A 15,732-nucleotide genomic window follows, 5' to 3' on the forward strand; every position below is an offset into this window, starting at 1 on the left:
CTGATTCGCGGCGGGCGCGGCCTGCGAGGCGCGCTGGGCATCGGCGTCGCCCAAACCGGCGCGAGAGGTGGTAGCACTCGCGTGGCCGCGGATCGGCGCGGCTGGTTCGGCGCGGGGGACGTTCGGCGTCTCTGCGGTGCGATGCGCGGCGCGCGAGTGGGAGCGCTCTCTCCCCCGCGGGGGGGAGATCGCTGATCGCGGGCGCGCGCGGGGAGGGGAGCAGCGGTGGTAGGTCCCCCCCTGCGATGATGGTACACTATGGCCCTGAAAAGGGCCTTTTTCATCCGGCCGTCTGGCCGGGCTCGGCATCACTTTCACTAACACTGACACTTAGCACTTATGCTTCATTTGGTGTCCGTGTGGACGTGTGGCCGTTGTGCGGCTCTTGGTTGCAGCCTCCCGCGATCCTTGCTTCTTGGGGGGGGCCAGTCCCCAGATGGACGTCGAATTTGGTGTGGCTCGTCTCAGCTGTCCGTGACAGCCGGCCGTTGCCCGGTACGTTTGCAACAACAAACGCACCAGACAACGTCTTCTTGTTGGCGCTGGCTACGGAGGGTCCGAGCGGTGCGACGGCGGTGAAGGCGACGGTGCACGCGGAGTTGAGTGGCGAGGGCTCGTAGCTCGTAGCACGCGGTGGCTCTGCCACGGCGGTTGTTCGGTGGCGCTGGCGCGGTGGTGCACTCGTTGGAGCTCCTTGCGGTGGCGCACACGCAGCGAAGATGAATCGGTGCTGCCGCTGCGATGAATCTTCTGGTGCTGTCGATTTTCACTGTTGCTGACGCTGCGACTGCTTGCTGATCCGCGTGCCGCTCGACGGTAGGCGGCCTATCTTTATACCCGCCCGGTCGCACGATAACGTGTACCAACTCACATTAGCGAGTCTGTGCGAGCGGGACGGGGCGAGTGTGAGAGGGACGCGTGACTCTTCAGAGCGGCACCATTTGGCGTCTATTTATTTATCACAATTGTCTTATTACTATTATTTTTACAATCTTTTTCTTATTTCTACTTGTGGTTAATAATGAGTCGACACAATAAAATGTTTTATTCAACTTACAAGCTATAGATACATCATAAAAATCTATGTAAAATTAACAATTTAAACGATTAAAACTAATGACGAAAATAACTATAAAATATCGCTATAAACTATACATTTGATTACAATGTCGCGAACAATATATATATATATATATATATATATATATATATATATATATATATATATATATATATATATATATTTTTTATACCATGAAGGTGGTAAACAAGCACAGAATCCGTGTGATAGTAAACGGTGAGTGTAGCGTATGTATATTGGACACAAATAAGGACAGAGCGGTACGTACCTCGTCGCGGGGCGGCGTGGGACGGCGACGTTCGGGCGAGCGGCGCGGCGACGGCGACCGCCGGCCCGGGGACGGCGACCGCATCCTGCAAAACAATATGGCGTAAACATTACAGTATCACAAATACCACGAGTGTGGCGTAAGTATCTTCTAATATCAAATATTTCTAGTGTTGTCTTGGCTGTGTACGGGAGGGGGGAAGGGATTGTTAATAATACCGGATATTAGTCGCATTGCTAGCAATATACCCTGTCAGGTCGACCTCCACGTGGTCCCACCTGGAAACCATCGTGCTGAATTTCAGGTGTAAAAAGAGTGTGTTTTTAAAAGGGACGCTGCTACCCATCCCTCGCCCTCCTTAGTCGACTCTTACGACACCGACGGGAAAAGAAATATGTGTAAATAAAATGTGCAAATATTTGAAATTAACTATGTATCTATGTATATATTTGACAGCTGACCTCCTGCGCAGGCCGGCGCGGTTGGCGCTGATGAAGGCCTCCTGGCGCAGCAGCAGCTCGTCGTCGCTGTTCCGCCGCGCGGCCACCGCCCCGCCGCCGCCGCCGCCACCGCCGCCGCTGCTGGTGGCCAGCTCGTTTTCTATTTCTATCGTCGTATTCTCTATGTACCTGTAACAAGATGACAATCATTTGAAGGGGGATGAAGTATTCAGAACAAGAATCAACGGCCGCAATCATCACCATCATATCAGACGTTGACTGTCCACTGCTGTACATACGCCTGCTTAATAAGGGGAAGTTCCCAGTAGTTGCCCCGCTTGACATTGTGATGTTTTAGAGGGACGCCACTGCCCATCCCTCGACCATTTTTTTTTAATGGATGATAATGGAATGGTAACCCCGCCTGCGCTATCGGTATACACCGGCGGGGCACCAGTGAAGGATGATAGGTGAGGATGAAGCAGGTCAGTTGGCCCATCGTGACGAATTGTTCACGATGGTTTTACAGGGGGAACCACGTGGAGGTCGACCTAATAGAGCATATTGCTGGCAATGGGGCTGTCAAACTCCATTGCTAACAATCCCTTTCCCCCCTCCCTCAACCATTAGATCCCTTAGTCGCCTCTTATGACACCCACGGGAAAGGAAGAGATGGCCATTTCTATAGCAAATTGCTAGCAAAGATTCTCAATTTGAAAACGATAACATGGCACAGTAACAATTTACCAGCGGTGTCAATGACCAAAGTTTTTTTTCTCGTGGGTTCTACTCAACTAGGACATTAAATTTGAATATTCAACATATATATATATATATATATATATATATATATATATATATATATATATATATATATATATATATTGCAAATACAAATTGCTTTAATCAAAGCACGTCCAAAATGAAATGACCGCATGAATGACATAGCAACATGCTTGTACTGACAAAAATAAGTCAACATTGAAAAAAGTTTGAATTTGACACAAAAATCCCCATTAACAAAATGATCCGCCATTTATTGAATTGATTTGTTACAAAAAAATGTGATAAATGAAGAACCGCTCGACCGATTTTGTGCAAACTTCACATAAACCATCTACTAAATAGTCCGAACAAAGCGTAAACATTTGGTTTAGATAGGTGAGCCCGTTTTTGAGTTATAAAATTACAATGAAAAGTGGCATTAATCTGGATCGAGAGCGAACCGGAGTAAAACCGGGTTTAATTATTAGTAAAATTGGTGCATAGTTGCATACCTCTGCGGATCCCGACGTGGCGGGTGTGCTGGTGCAAACTTCCTCGCAGCCGCCCTCGCTAGGGCATCTCGTTGCTCCGCTATGAACCGCTCGGCCGCCTGGTCAATGTCCTTTATTGGCCCTGCAAGTACACGCATTAAAATGTACTATAATACTAGTTTTAGATAAACGCCGACCCTGTTAAACAAGTGGTAAACGAAAATTTCTGTAGATACGTTTACATTACCGCAGGGTGTGTGAGAAAGAACTAGCTAGACATTGTTATCTCGTTTTATTTCATGTATGCGGTGATATAAACATATATTCGTTTGCCATTTGTCAAGTTGGTACATAGGATAGGGTTGCCAACTCTCGAAAAAACGAACTTTGAAGGATATTAATAATAAAATAGGAAAGACAACATTTTTTAGACAAAATTAGTCTATTTATCCGTGTGTTGCGCACGCGCCATGCAGTAACAGTATGTTCACATTAAAATCCATAGGGTAATTTTATAAATCGCCGTATTGCGGCACGATATCGTACAACTATATCGTCACGATATAATAGAAGAACAAAATATGTGCTATTGTACGGAAACACTACAAAGAGCGTTCGGTATGCGGTTCAGTATATATTAAACAAAAAAAAAAAAAAATTGAACATGTTTCAGAAGAATAGAATGAAAATTATTTTTATTTAAATAGACTTGTTTACAAACTCAATTAAATCGCCATTTTTTATGATTCTACTACTCGCTGCATGGTATTTCTGATTGTATTTAAAAAGTGCTTTTACTAACTTTAACGTCAAAATTAGAATGATTCGTTATATTTTTACTAACATAGTTTAAATCAATTGTTACCAACAAAAATGAATCATAGTTATCTGTAATAAGATATATTATTATATAGTAATGTAACAAGTTGCCGCTGGACTGGATTGGACCGCTGCTTGTATGATATTTCTGACTGTATTTAAAAAGTGTTTCTACTAACTATAACATTAGTAATATAATAATATTCTTATTAAGCTGTCATTGAAAATTAGATTTTGATGGCATTTTTTGCCAAATGAATTTGAAAAATTCCGAAGCAAAATATGATTTGACAAATTTTTAGTGATTTATTTATTGAACCAAGCAATCGACTTATGTACAAAGTCTCCCTCTGTTGACAGGGAGACTTTGTACGAAAGTCGATTGCTTGTGGAAGGTGAACTTCTACATGTTACATGCTACTTAACCAATAACACAAAAAATAAATTTGCCTAATGTAAAAGTCTTTTACAAGCGAACACCACATACGTTATTATAATATTTACATGCTAAGTATTATATGATTAACATTTTAGTACAATATAAGTATTAATAGTACTAGAATATAGTATGAACATTCCCTGTCGCCCACTACGATCTGCGGGTCTATCATGAAATGAAATTTGAAATTTCGGACTCAATTTCGTGTTTTTGTTTATACAAAAATCGGACCAATAAATGGAGTTTAACATTTCATTCGTCATACATCCTATCATAAAAGTCTAAAGGAACAATATTTTAACATTTTTAATATTTCCAAACTTTATAATAAAAAATGCTGTATAATGTAATTTTAACATCAAATTTGTGTTTCATTTGGCTCCGAAATTTCGGAACACATTTTAAGGTAAGCCTTCTAATCTCATCCTCTCTCAAACACGCGTCAGCTGAAATCAACCTGTTGGCCAATTCAAATATATGGGAGCCCCATTGCAATTTGTAATCAACTAGTATGCCAAAAAAAAGTGGTTTTATCCACAAAGTCTAAATCCTGGTGGTCTAATCTAATAGCGGTATTCACTTGCTTAACATTAGATATGGAGAATCTGACACATTTCGTTATCTTTGAATTATTAATTATTTATTTATTTAACTCTTTATTGCACCAAAAACAAGAATATACAATGACAAGTGAATAATTCAAGTGAAACACAGTAACATAAATACAGACTCAAATATACACATATAGGTACAAAAAGCGGTCTTATCGCTAAGGCAATACTAGATTATTTGACGTAAACCATAACAGAACCACAATACACAATACATCGAAGCGCGCGCTTTTCCCGCGCTATCCCTAACCACACACGCATACATCGTCACCGTGTACAGACGTTACTTGTTCATGTAGTTGTGACAAACATACATCGTGGCGTTTTTGTATCAAGTGTCCGGGGTGTGGTTTTAATTTGCTAGCAGATCACTTTTTAACTAACCAATAAGTAACGTCGAAAATTGTTCAATTGTTTTTGAACATTGCAAATTACAAATACATGCTAGATTTCGGAAAATTACGGTATGAACAATCTTTATTTATCGCGACGATATCATGCATTAAAAACGATTTAAAACTCATCCTCCCATACACTTTGTTCTCCTATTATATCGTGACGATACAATAGTACGATATAGTACTTAACTACGGTAAATTATAAAAGGTTAACATCAAAAACTCATAAAAAAAAACAAATATTAATAAATAAATAAAATAAAAATGTTTTTAATAAAGATAAAAGCATAAGAGCAGTGCTAACAAAGATTCATGCGTGACATAACAATACATTTCAACGACACTAATTATAGTTCAAGTCATTAATATTAATTTTTTTTATACGACTTAGAATGACAAACAAGCTGCAGGCCCACCTGATGGAAAGTGGTAACCGTCGCCTTTACACATGAGCATGGATATTCCATTCGTGTTTTTACCGTGAAGCAGTTGTGTTTGCACGGTTGTGTTTCGGTTTGATGGGTGGGATATGTGGGCGAAACAGTATACTCTGTTATGTCCATGGTACTGCTCATGTCTATAGGCGACGGTTACCACTTTCCATCAGGTGGGCCGTCAGCTTGTTTGCCATTCTAAGTTGCATAAAAATAACTTTATTTCAAGCAACTGGTAGATCAGAATTCACGGGTCTTTTAACATAAATAAGAATAAATTGAAAAAAAAATAAATTTTTTTTTTTCTCAATCGTGGCGTAAACAGTCATTTTAATTTAAAAACTAAACTACTACAACGATTTAAATAAAATATCTCGGGGACCAATCTGTAAGTATAATCCTTTCAGATAAAAAAGAATTATCCGAATCGGTTCAGAACTGACGGAGTTATGAAGTAACAAACATAAAACAAAAAATACTTCTTTATTCTTCATTTTGAAGTCAATTGAAAATAGATTATAGCTACTAAGAAGAAACATGGAAAAAAAACTGCCAAGTTTGATCTACACTCTGAGAATAAAAAGAGTAAGTGTACAGTCCACAGAATCATTCCTAAACTATCATTGCTCTGTCTTTCTTGCTTTCTTTTTTTTACATGCACGTGTATGTATGTATGTATGTATATATATACATATAACTATTAGGTATAAATTTTGTTATCTATGCTATGTTTGTAATTCATGTACGAGTATGGTGTATTAATATCTATATAAAAAGCTGAAAATTGGAATATAGCTTTACAACTTAAGTATCTGCTAAGACTTCAACATTTTCACTTAATAAAAAAAAAAGGACACTACACGTGCAAAGCCGCGGGCAACAGCCAGTTTACGATAAGGAAGTAACTTAATTACCATACAGAAACAAGTGGCAAATGAAACAATTGTGGTAATTGTCACATAGTTTACCGAATTTGCTCTCCAGCGTCGGGCTGAGCGGTGGCGACCTCTGTATCCGCGTCGGTATATACGTAGGCAGTGGCAGCCCTATACAATTGACTGTTTCAATACTGGCACTCAACAATAATTGTTTTTTTAATGGATGATAATGGAATGGTAACCCCACCTGTGCTATCGGTATACACTGGCGGGGTACCAGCGAGGGATGATTGGTTAGGAAGAAGGCAGGTCAGTTAGCCCATCGTGATGAAATCCACTAGAATTAACCACGATCGTTTCCAGGGGGAACCCAGTGGAGGTCAACCTGATGCGGTGTATTGCTAGCAATGGGTCAGTTAAACCCCATTCTAACAATCCCTTTCCCTCCATAGAGATTGTGTTATGCAATGAAAAAGCTATGGTATTTCGAAATAGTATTTGTTTTACAATGTGTTCTCATTTTTACATTCACACGGTCCATAACGTAACGATCATAAAGTATTAAACGCAAATATGTTTGTAGTAGTAAATTACTTAGTACTTTAATTTTATATCCCTTATCTTTTCTTTTATACCACTGAGGTGGCAAACAAGCATACGGCCCACCTAATGGTAAGTGGTTACCGTAGCCTATGAACACCTGCAATACCAGAGGAACTACTCGCGCGTTGCCGACCCTGAAGAAACCTCTTTACCCCCCCCCCCCTTTTGAAGAACCCCATGCTGTAGTCTCTTGGGAAAACCACGGCAGGGAGCTCATTCCACAACCTGAGTGTTCGTGGGAGGAAACATCTCTGAAACCGCGCAGTACGCGACCATTGAGGCTGTAGGACATGAGGATGAACTCCCTGTCGATGGCGAGCCGTACGGTGGTAGAAACATCTATATACTGAGTCCTGCATACTGATGACCACCCATTGCTTTATCACCCATACCAGTCGAATGTCTATATTCATTACGAGCGAGTTCTTATTTTTTATATTATATATTGGATAAACGATATCTAATATATCAATCATTAGGTCAATATATGTATAGATATTGTAACTACCATATATAGATATTACTATATATATACCCACTCTTAATAACGACCGAGCCCAATATCTTTTTAATTTTTTTTATGACTAACTCGAACTACAACTGTGTACCTTTTGATTATCTATATCGCCTTCTTATCCGATAGCGCGGGCGGGGTTACCATTCCATTATTACACATTTAAAAAAAATAAACACGATTTCTATATATCCGGCGTCATACCAGTCGTCCAATAGACACGTTTAGATAGAGAAATACTTCGCTAATTGTCATGTAATCTTTTAGGACATGGTAAAGGTGTCAGACCATTGGTTGTTCCATATATTGCAGAGAATTTAACTCGAAGTTACCCTTATGGTGAAGTCGAGTGTTAAATTCACTACAACAGTAATAAATGACAGATTAGATATGATCAGAGGGAGACTTTGTACAAAAGTCGATTGCTTGGGTACCTACCGTATTACAACCGTGAAGCAGTTGTGTTTGCATAGCTGTGTTTCGGTTTGAAGGATGGGATATGGCAGTGAATTTACAGGGTACAGAGGAATAACACCTGAGTCCTCAGGAATGGCAACACATGGGGGGGGGGGGGGATCATGGGCGAAACAGTATACTCTGTTATGTCCATGGTACTGCTCATGTCTATAGGCGACGGTTACCACTTTCCATCAGGTGAGCCGTCAGCTTATTTGCCATTTTAAGTTGTATAAAAAAAAATATCAATCTATGATAACAATAATACATTACCTTCAACAGGTGGCTGAATGTTTCCTTTGAAGTGTGGATTGATGAGCACCTTCTTCCCCGCCAGCCCGCCGGGCGGCAGCTGCAGCGGCAACATCCGCACCTCCTGCTCCCTCCCCACCACTTTCCCACCAAACTTGTCCAGTTTAGCCAATGGCAACCCCGGCAAGGGTTGCCTTATGGTCACTTGAGGAATAGGATACGGCGCTATTTCCCTAACAGGAGGCCCGAAAGGCCCAGGAGCCCTAGGATTGGCCTGGCGAGGGTAAGGATACATGGGGCGAGGGTCGAAACTCGGCCTAACATTTGGCCCAAACATCCTCGGCTCTTCCATGTTTGGCCTGAATTGATTGGGGAATCTTTGAAAATTAGGCCCGAATGGTCGATTCTCGAGAGGTCTGAATGGTACCTCTTGAAGCATTGGTCTCTCTGGGGATATTTCGGGGCCCATTGGGAGAGGCCTATGATCGGGTTCCATGGGGGGATCCAAGGGCATCGGTCCTACTGGCGGTCGAATATCCGGCCTTATATCTGGTCGAATATCAGGGTGTATGCCAGGACGAAGATCTGGTCGTACATCTGGCGTTATTTCGGGCCGAATATCAGGACAAATATCTGGCCGAACCTGTGGGGGACTTGGTCGTATTTGCGGAGGACTTGGTCGTACTCGTGGGGGGCTCTGTCGTAATTGTTGAGGGGGAAACGGTGCTCGGTGGTTGAAGCTTCCCTGAGTAAACAGACGCAAAATCAATAATGTACATTATATTCCTTTTTTTTATTGTATATAGTAATTCATATTTGAAGAAATACCGTTTCGAATGTCGTGAAAATTAGAGGTGTACCGCTAGGATCAATTTTGGGTTCCAAACAAGAATGTAATAAATGTAAAATGAATTATATGTGTATTTTGTTTATATAAATGTAAATTAAGATGTGTAACTGTATGTATGTGTATGTGTCGGTACATACCCGGTGGTGGCGGCGGCGGTAGACGTGCGGCGGCCGCCAGGCGCGGCCCCAGGCGGCGGCCGGCCCGCGCGGGACTATCACTTTGTCTGCAAATAACCGGTTATTGTAATAATACATATATGTATTATTAAAAATTTTCAAACGGAGGGAAAAGGGATTGTTAATAATGGGGATTAGTAGCCCCATTGTTAGCAATACATCCTGTCAGGTCGACCTCCTCGAATTCGTCACAATAGGCTAACTGACCTGCCTTTTCATTTTTTTTATACAACTTAGAATGGCAAACAAGCTGACGGCTCACCTGATGGAAAGTGGTAACCGTCGCCTATAGACATGAGCAGAACCGTGGACATAACAGAGTATACTGTTTCGCCCATGATACCCCTCCTTGCGTTGCCATTCCTGTGGACTCGGGTGTTATTTCTCTGTACCCTGTAAATTCACTGTCATATCCCACCCTTCAAACCGAAACACAGCCATGCAAACACAACTGTTTCACGGTAGAAACACGAATGGGACAGAGGTGCTCAAGGAAACGACTTGTACAAAGTCTCTCTCTGGTATCGGATCGATAATCGGATGACTCTTATTCAAGTAAACATAATTATTAAATATAGGTATTTTTGAATATTAATTAATTGAATTTTGAATGAATTTTGAAAATATTCAAAAATGCTTCCAATTAAGTTAACTTGAGGTAATCTTACTACAGTAAAAATAAAACAATATTTCGTCTTTATAATGTTAGTACACAGATATATGGTAGCAGCCCGCGCACCTAAACTGTCGGGGATGTCCCTGAGCTGCGGCTGGCGCGGCGCGTGCGCCGGCCGCTCGGATGTGAACCGCTCGCGGCCGCCGCCCTCCACATTGTCTGCAACAAATCATTTTTTTTTATCTCCTTTTAAGCTTAGAATATTTCACATGTAGCAAGTGATACGAAAAGTAAAAATGACCAGAGCTAAGAACAAGGTATTACATAGAAGGAGTGATAAAATTGTCAATTCATAGCAAAGAGCTAGTGTATAGAAAATGTTATACGGCCGTATAACCCTACCAAATTCAGATACAACCTGCTTGCGTACTTTATACACACTATGTAATAATACATGTAATAATACATATGTTTTATACACATATGTATTATTTATTTGCGTTTATCTTTTTTTAGTATATTATGAGTCTTTTATGTTTAGAGTGCTTGAAACTAACAGAAATTGACTTCTGACTACCCTTCTTCCAATGGTATTTGTCATTTATTTGTTAATCAGATAAAGAAATATAGATGAAATACACACAATGTATTTCATCTATATTTCTTTTTTTTATAATTTTTTTTTTTCAGTGAAATTTCGCGGCTCACTTTCGCCCACAACAGAACATCAGTGTTTTGCTCTTTTTAGGGCAAAGCTATAAACTGAGTTGTGGCCATTTTGTATTACTGTGACACACGCATGAAGGGAAAAATTGTTACTAATTTGATAAATTTTGTTTTTGTTTTTTTTTTTTCTAATTTTTTGTACATGTATCTTTTTTATCTTTTTTTTACTGTGCATTTATATCTATTGCTGTTTATGTGCTTTAAATAATGCAAATAAATTATTTATCTATCTATCTATCTACATAAACTGTGTCGAATATATAATCTAGTAATGTAAAATTTGTCATTGACAAATAATTGACGTGTGAAACATTTTCTATACAATAACCTGCTATGAATTGAGAAAAATAGCAACTGATGGTGTATCTTTTGTCTTCTTTTTACTAATTATATTTGCATAAGAAGAAAGGAACCAACCATATGATTTACAGTTTTTATTGTATCATTCCTTCTATGTAATTCCTTGTTCTTAGCTCTATAGCTAGCGGTAGCTCCATATAAAATGCTATAAATACCACTATACTAAATAGCATCACATATAGTTTTCTGAATGTAAATGAAATAGTGGATCCAGTGAGCATGTGAGGTAGCAATGAGAGATGACAAGTAAGGATGAAACGAATTCAACAAAAAACAATAATTTTCAAAGGGAAAAATTGCAAGGAGGTTGACCTGTTAGGGTATATTGCTAGCAATAAGACAATTAGACCCCATTTAGTCCCTTTTCGTGCCAGATAAGTATGTGTATGGTGATACTCGTAAATATAGAAAAATATACTCACTAGGCACAGGTGCTGCCATCTCTGAGGGAACTATTTGTGACGATTCCGCAGGTACTGTTGCTGGCTGTAAAATCATATAACAATTAATATAATTAAGAAAGTGAAGGAGAACCAATAGCTTTACTATTGGCTTTTTTATACCATAAAGGTGGCAAACAAGCATACAGCCCGTCTGATTGTAAACGGTCACTGTAGCCTATGGACGCCTGCAACACTAGGGGTGTCACGTGCGTGTTGCCGACCCTGAAGAAAGCTATATTAAATAGGGGGGGGGGGGAACTACCAAGCCCATTACTAGCAATATACTCGTGTCTTTTTTTTTGATGGGTGAAAATGGTATAGTAACCCGGCCTGCGCTAACGGGATACGCTGGCGGAGCACCAGTGAAGGGTGATAGATGAGAATGGAAACAGGCCAGTTAACCCATCATGATGAATTCATCAGGAATTAACCATGATAGTTTCCAGGGGGAACCACGAGTAGGTCGAGCTGGTTAGGTATATTGCTAGCAATGGGATTCTTAGTCTCCATTACTAACAATCCCTTTCCTCCCAGACCAATATACTCTGTCAGGTCGACCTCCACCATCATGATGGGCTAACCGACCTGCCTTTTCATTCTCACCTATCATCTCTCACTGGTGCCCCGCCAGCGTATACAGTTAGCGCAGACGGGGTTACCATTCCATTTTATTAAAAAAAAAAACCTTAATATATTATTTTTGAAAAATTCCATACTGTAGGCAGATACTTGGCTACTTGATCTAGTACCACATCAAATATATGGTAAAGACTATTTGTTTTATCTATTTAAAGGAATAATCTACTGATCATCATCAATCATCACCATCATCACCATCATATCAGTCGTTAACTGTCCACTATTCTACTCATGTCCTGAATATTTTTCTCAATGTATCCTATTAGAGAAAATGAACATTCTAAAGACACCCGAGTTAAATAAATATTGAATTCAAAAACTAATACCTGACTATTGAAAAATCATACCTTCAAACTATGTACAAGAAAGTATTTCCATCTCAAATTTGTATGTACTCATACAAACTATTCAATATTTATTGTTTATTAAAGAAACAATTATTTATTTACATTAAGGCACATACTACAATTATATGTATTAAAAAATAACAGAATTTTCATGATGCCTCTAATCAAACTGTTTATAACCACACCTCTCCATCCAGTTGTTGCCTGGAAAAGTTCACTTTTAGCAAGAAGGTCTCCCATTGTTTAATCAATGTAAACATTTCTTATTATTGTTTGTATATAGATAAAAATTTACTACTGTAATCCTTCCTTCTTTTTTATGAAAGGGCAGCAGCAAATTCTCGTAGAATATCACCAAAACCTAACTGCGGTTGTCAATCCGCCAGACAAGCTTGGCAACTTCTGGCAAAGCCTCCTAATAGCGGAAGGCCTATATTTGATACTGGACAGTTAACAGCTGATGTAACAATAATAATGTAATCTTTTGTAATGTAACCACCTATCATTTTACTCCTTTCTTCTTTATAATAATTTTTAACAAATATCTTCCATGTACGGACATCCTGTAGATACAATTTTATTAATTCATAGGATGTTGTATAATGCAAATAGAAATGTTCTCATTCCTACAGTTCTACTCACTATGGGAGGCGGAACGACAGCATGCTCAGGCCTGTACACGGGAGGCTCGTACGGTGCGTACGTCGAGTGTTCTGGTAACGGTGCGTTGGCCACCTCCACCGTTATGTTGGGTACCACACACTCCGCCTCCACCGCGGGCTGGAACGACATTGGCTGGAAATGTTCATTTGGTTAACAGGAACAATTGAAATCTGATATCTTCAATAATATTATAATCAAGATTGCGTTTTACAAAAAAAGTCTAATTCAACTGTAAGGAAATCAATTATGAGGGGAGGTCAAAGTTCGCAGAATGGTGGGGTTGCTTTACTCATCCTATATCTTTAAGTCCTATTATAGTCCTAAGAGAGTCTCTCTTCCTTGTTTGAAAATTAAAGATGACGCCCCAACAATTAATGAAAACAGTTAATTTTAAATAAACTGTTAATTTATTTAAAAGTAACTGTTTTTTTTTTTAATTACATAAGTTTTTAAATCAAATATTCTTAGTCTGATTTTAATAAAACACATATTTCATTGACAACATAGTTTTTTTTTTAATATTCAATTTAAACCTTTAACAAGAATAGTTAAACATGAATTACTTGTACATGTTTTTTTTTTTATTGAATGAAAATGGAATGGTAACCCCGCCTGCGCTAACGGGATATGCTGGCGGGGCACCAGTGAATAGTGATCGATGAGGATGAAAACAGGCCAGTTAGCCCATCATGATGAATTCATCTGAAATGAATCATGATAGTTTCCAGGGGGAACCGCGAGGAGGTCGACCTGGTTGGGTATATTGCTAGCAATGGGATTCTCAGTCTCCATTACTAACAATGCCTTTCCCCCCTGTATATAACATGTTGTATGGGGTCATACAAGTGTGTTATAATACTCCTACAACGGGTTTTCCTATAATGCAAAACAAATCTACCATGTTATAAGGGGACTGCTATATTTTGTTATTAATTGCAAACAATTCTGCAGATTAAATTGGGGAAAAAATGTTTTTTCCCTACTATTTAAGATGGAGAAGGACATAAGTGACTTTATCCAAGTCAATTAAAATATACTAGCTGCATAGATGAAGTTGCAGATATTCAAAAAGTAAAATAATAAAATAAAAAAAAATATATGCTTTCGACTGAAATTTCTAATGGGATAAAAAGTGAACATTCTATATAATTTCATTCATTTAATATTATCTTTATTAATTTAATGATATTTAATAATTTAATTCCATTGTAATGTTTATCAAACACAAGTCATGCTGTGGTTGCCTATAAATGTAAGAATAGTTAGATCTAATCTACCGGCGTATTGTATTAAAATGTTTCATTGCATCTTATGTTGGTGATCCTATAAATAAAAAAATATTAGCAACTCATTTGAACCAATTTCAATAAAAAAGTTTCTTATTGGGAAAAGTTGCTTATAGGAAAAAAGAAGTATAAAAATAAATATTGCCTGGAAAATATTATATTTTACTTATTTCTTTTACTAAATAAGCCGAGTAGAATAAATAAAATATAAAGAATGTTGCTTATCTAGAGTGTTTACTGTATTAGTTGACAGTTGACATTTTGGTAAATATAACACTATTAAAAAGAGCCATAATTTGAAGTGTGTATTAAAGTAAAACATGGCAGGAGAGGATGGCATTGCCCATCCTGATAAAAACCATTTACAATTAGATAACATTTGAAGTTAATCTTAATTTCATGTTGTTGAGTAAGTCTTGCTCAATCAGACACTCAATAGTAGCACTATAAAAAAATCTATTTATTTCTTGTCATTTTAATTTTTAAAAATGATTGAATAAGGAAAAAAGATAAATTTATATAATCTCATAAAAGAAATTACCTGGCCATAATCGATGCCATTTCCAGTATACTCCGTAGTAACCATGTCAACGCCGTTTCCATAACCCGGACCAATCGAAGTTGGCACATTTTGTGAAGACCCAGTTTCATAGTCATCAGCTAGAAGTTGCTCCTCTTCTTCGTTTCCTAGATTATAATCTGCAAGGCTATGATCACCAAGATCATCGCCCAATAAATCTTCACTGAAAATTTATTAAAAAATAAACGTAAATCATTGATTTCGTTGATCCACATGCACACAACAAACACTTGAATGAAACTTAAAGATAGGCTTTCAATCAAATAATTTTATGTACACAGTAAAATTTAAGAAATAATAAACACTTTGTAGCTAACAACTAGCGATAAAATTAAAGAATTTAAGAAAAATATTGAATAATTTTAAGAAAATACTAACTTGTCCGACATTTTTATTTAATATATTGACCACAGATTATATTGACTTTGACAGAGCTGACAATAAGGGTTGCTAGATGCTACTTTTAATTTTTATCCAAATATCTTTCTAAAAATCGATGATTTTCTTTATTTTCAATCAATCATAAAATTGTGTCAATTTTTTTCATTCAGTCACACATTTCATTTTTCATTAAATCACAAAATATACAAATATAAA

At 38.3% G+C, this 15,732-nt stretch overlaps 1 protein-coding gene across 3 annotated transcripts in view; it reads right to left on the bottom strand.

The window, feature by feature from the left end:
- LOC113513622 (RNA-binding protein 33-like) overlaps nucleotides 1–15,565 on the bottom strand; it is a 33,092-nt gene extending 17,527 nt beyond the window's left edge. The window contains exons 1-11 of one of the 3 annotated variants that reach the window (XM_052893478.1): nucleotides 15,514–15,565; nucleotides 15,097–15,298; nucleotides 13,249–13,386; nucleotides 11,600–11,663; nucleotides 10,215–10,310; nucleotides 9,437–9,522; nucleotides 8,471–9,194; nucleotides 6,715–6,792; nucleotides 3,067–3,187; nucleotides 1,811–1,978; nucleotides 1,350–1,434 (exon numbers count right to left, since the gene is read on the bottom strand). In XM_052893478.1, the coding sequence (XP_052749438.1) occupies nucleotides 1,350–1,434; nucleotides 1,811–1,978; nucleotides 3,067–3,187; nucleotides 6,715–6,792; nucleotides 8,471–9,194; nucleotides 9,437–9,522; nucleotides 10,215–10,310; nucleotides 11,600–11,663; nucleotides 13,249–13,386; nucleotides 15,097–15,298; nucleotides 15,514–15,524 (1,773 nt within the window). In that variant the 5' untranslated portion in view covers nucleotides 15,525–15,565. Of the gene's footprint in view, nucleotides 1–1,349; nucleotides 1,435–1,810; nucleotides 1,979–3,066; nucleotides 3,188–6,714; nucleotides 6,793–8,470; nucleotides 9,195–9,436; nucleotides 9,523–10,214; nucleotides 10,311–11,599; nucleotides 11,664–13,248; nucleotides 13,402–15,096; nucleotides 15,299–15,513 lie in introns of all 3 variants that reach the window. The other 2 variants (XM_052893477.1, XM_052893479.1) reach the window with 2 other exon arrangements.
- Between the last annotated feature and the right edge of the window lie 167 nt (nucleotides 15,566–15,732).

This window comes from Galleria mellonella, unplaced genomic scaffold, assembly GCF_026898425.1.
Source record: "Galleria mellonella isolate WM207_F2 unplaced genomic scaffold, CSIRO_AGI_GalMel_v1 utg176, whole genome shotgun sequence".
NCBI lineage: Eukaryota > Metazoa > Arthropoda > Insecta > Lepidoptera > Pyralidae > Galleria > Galleria mellonella.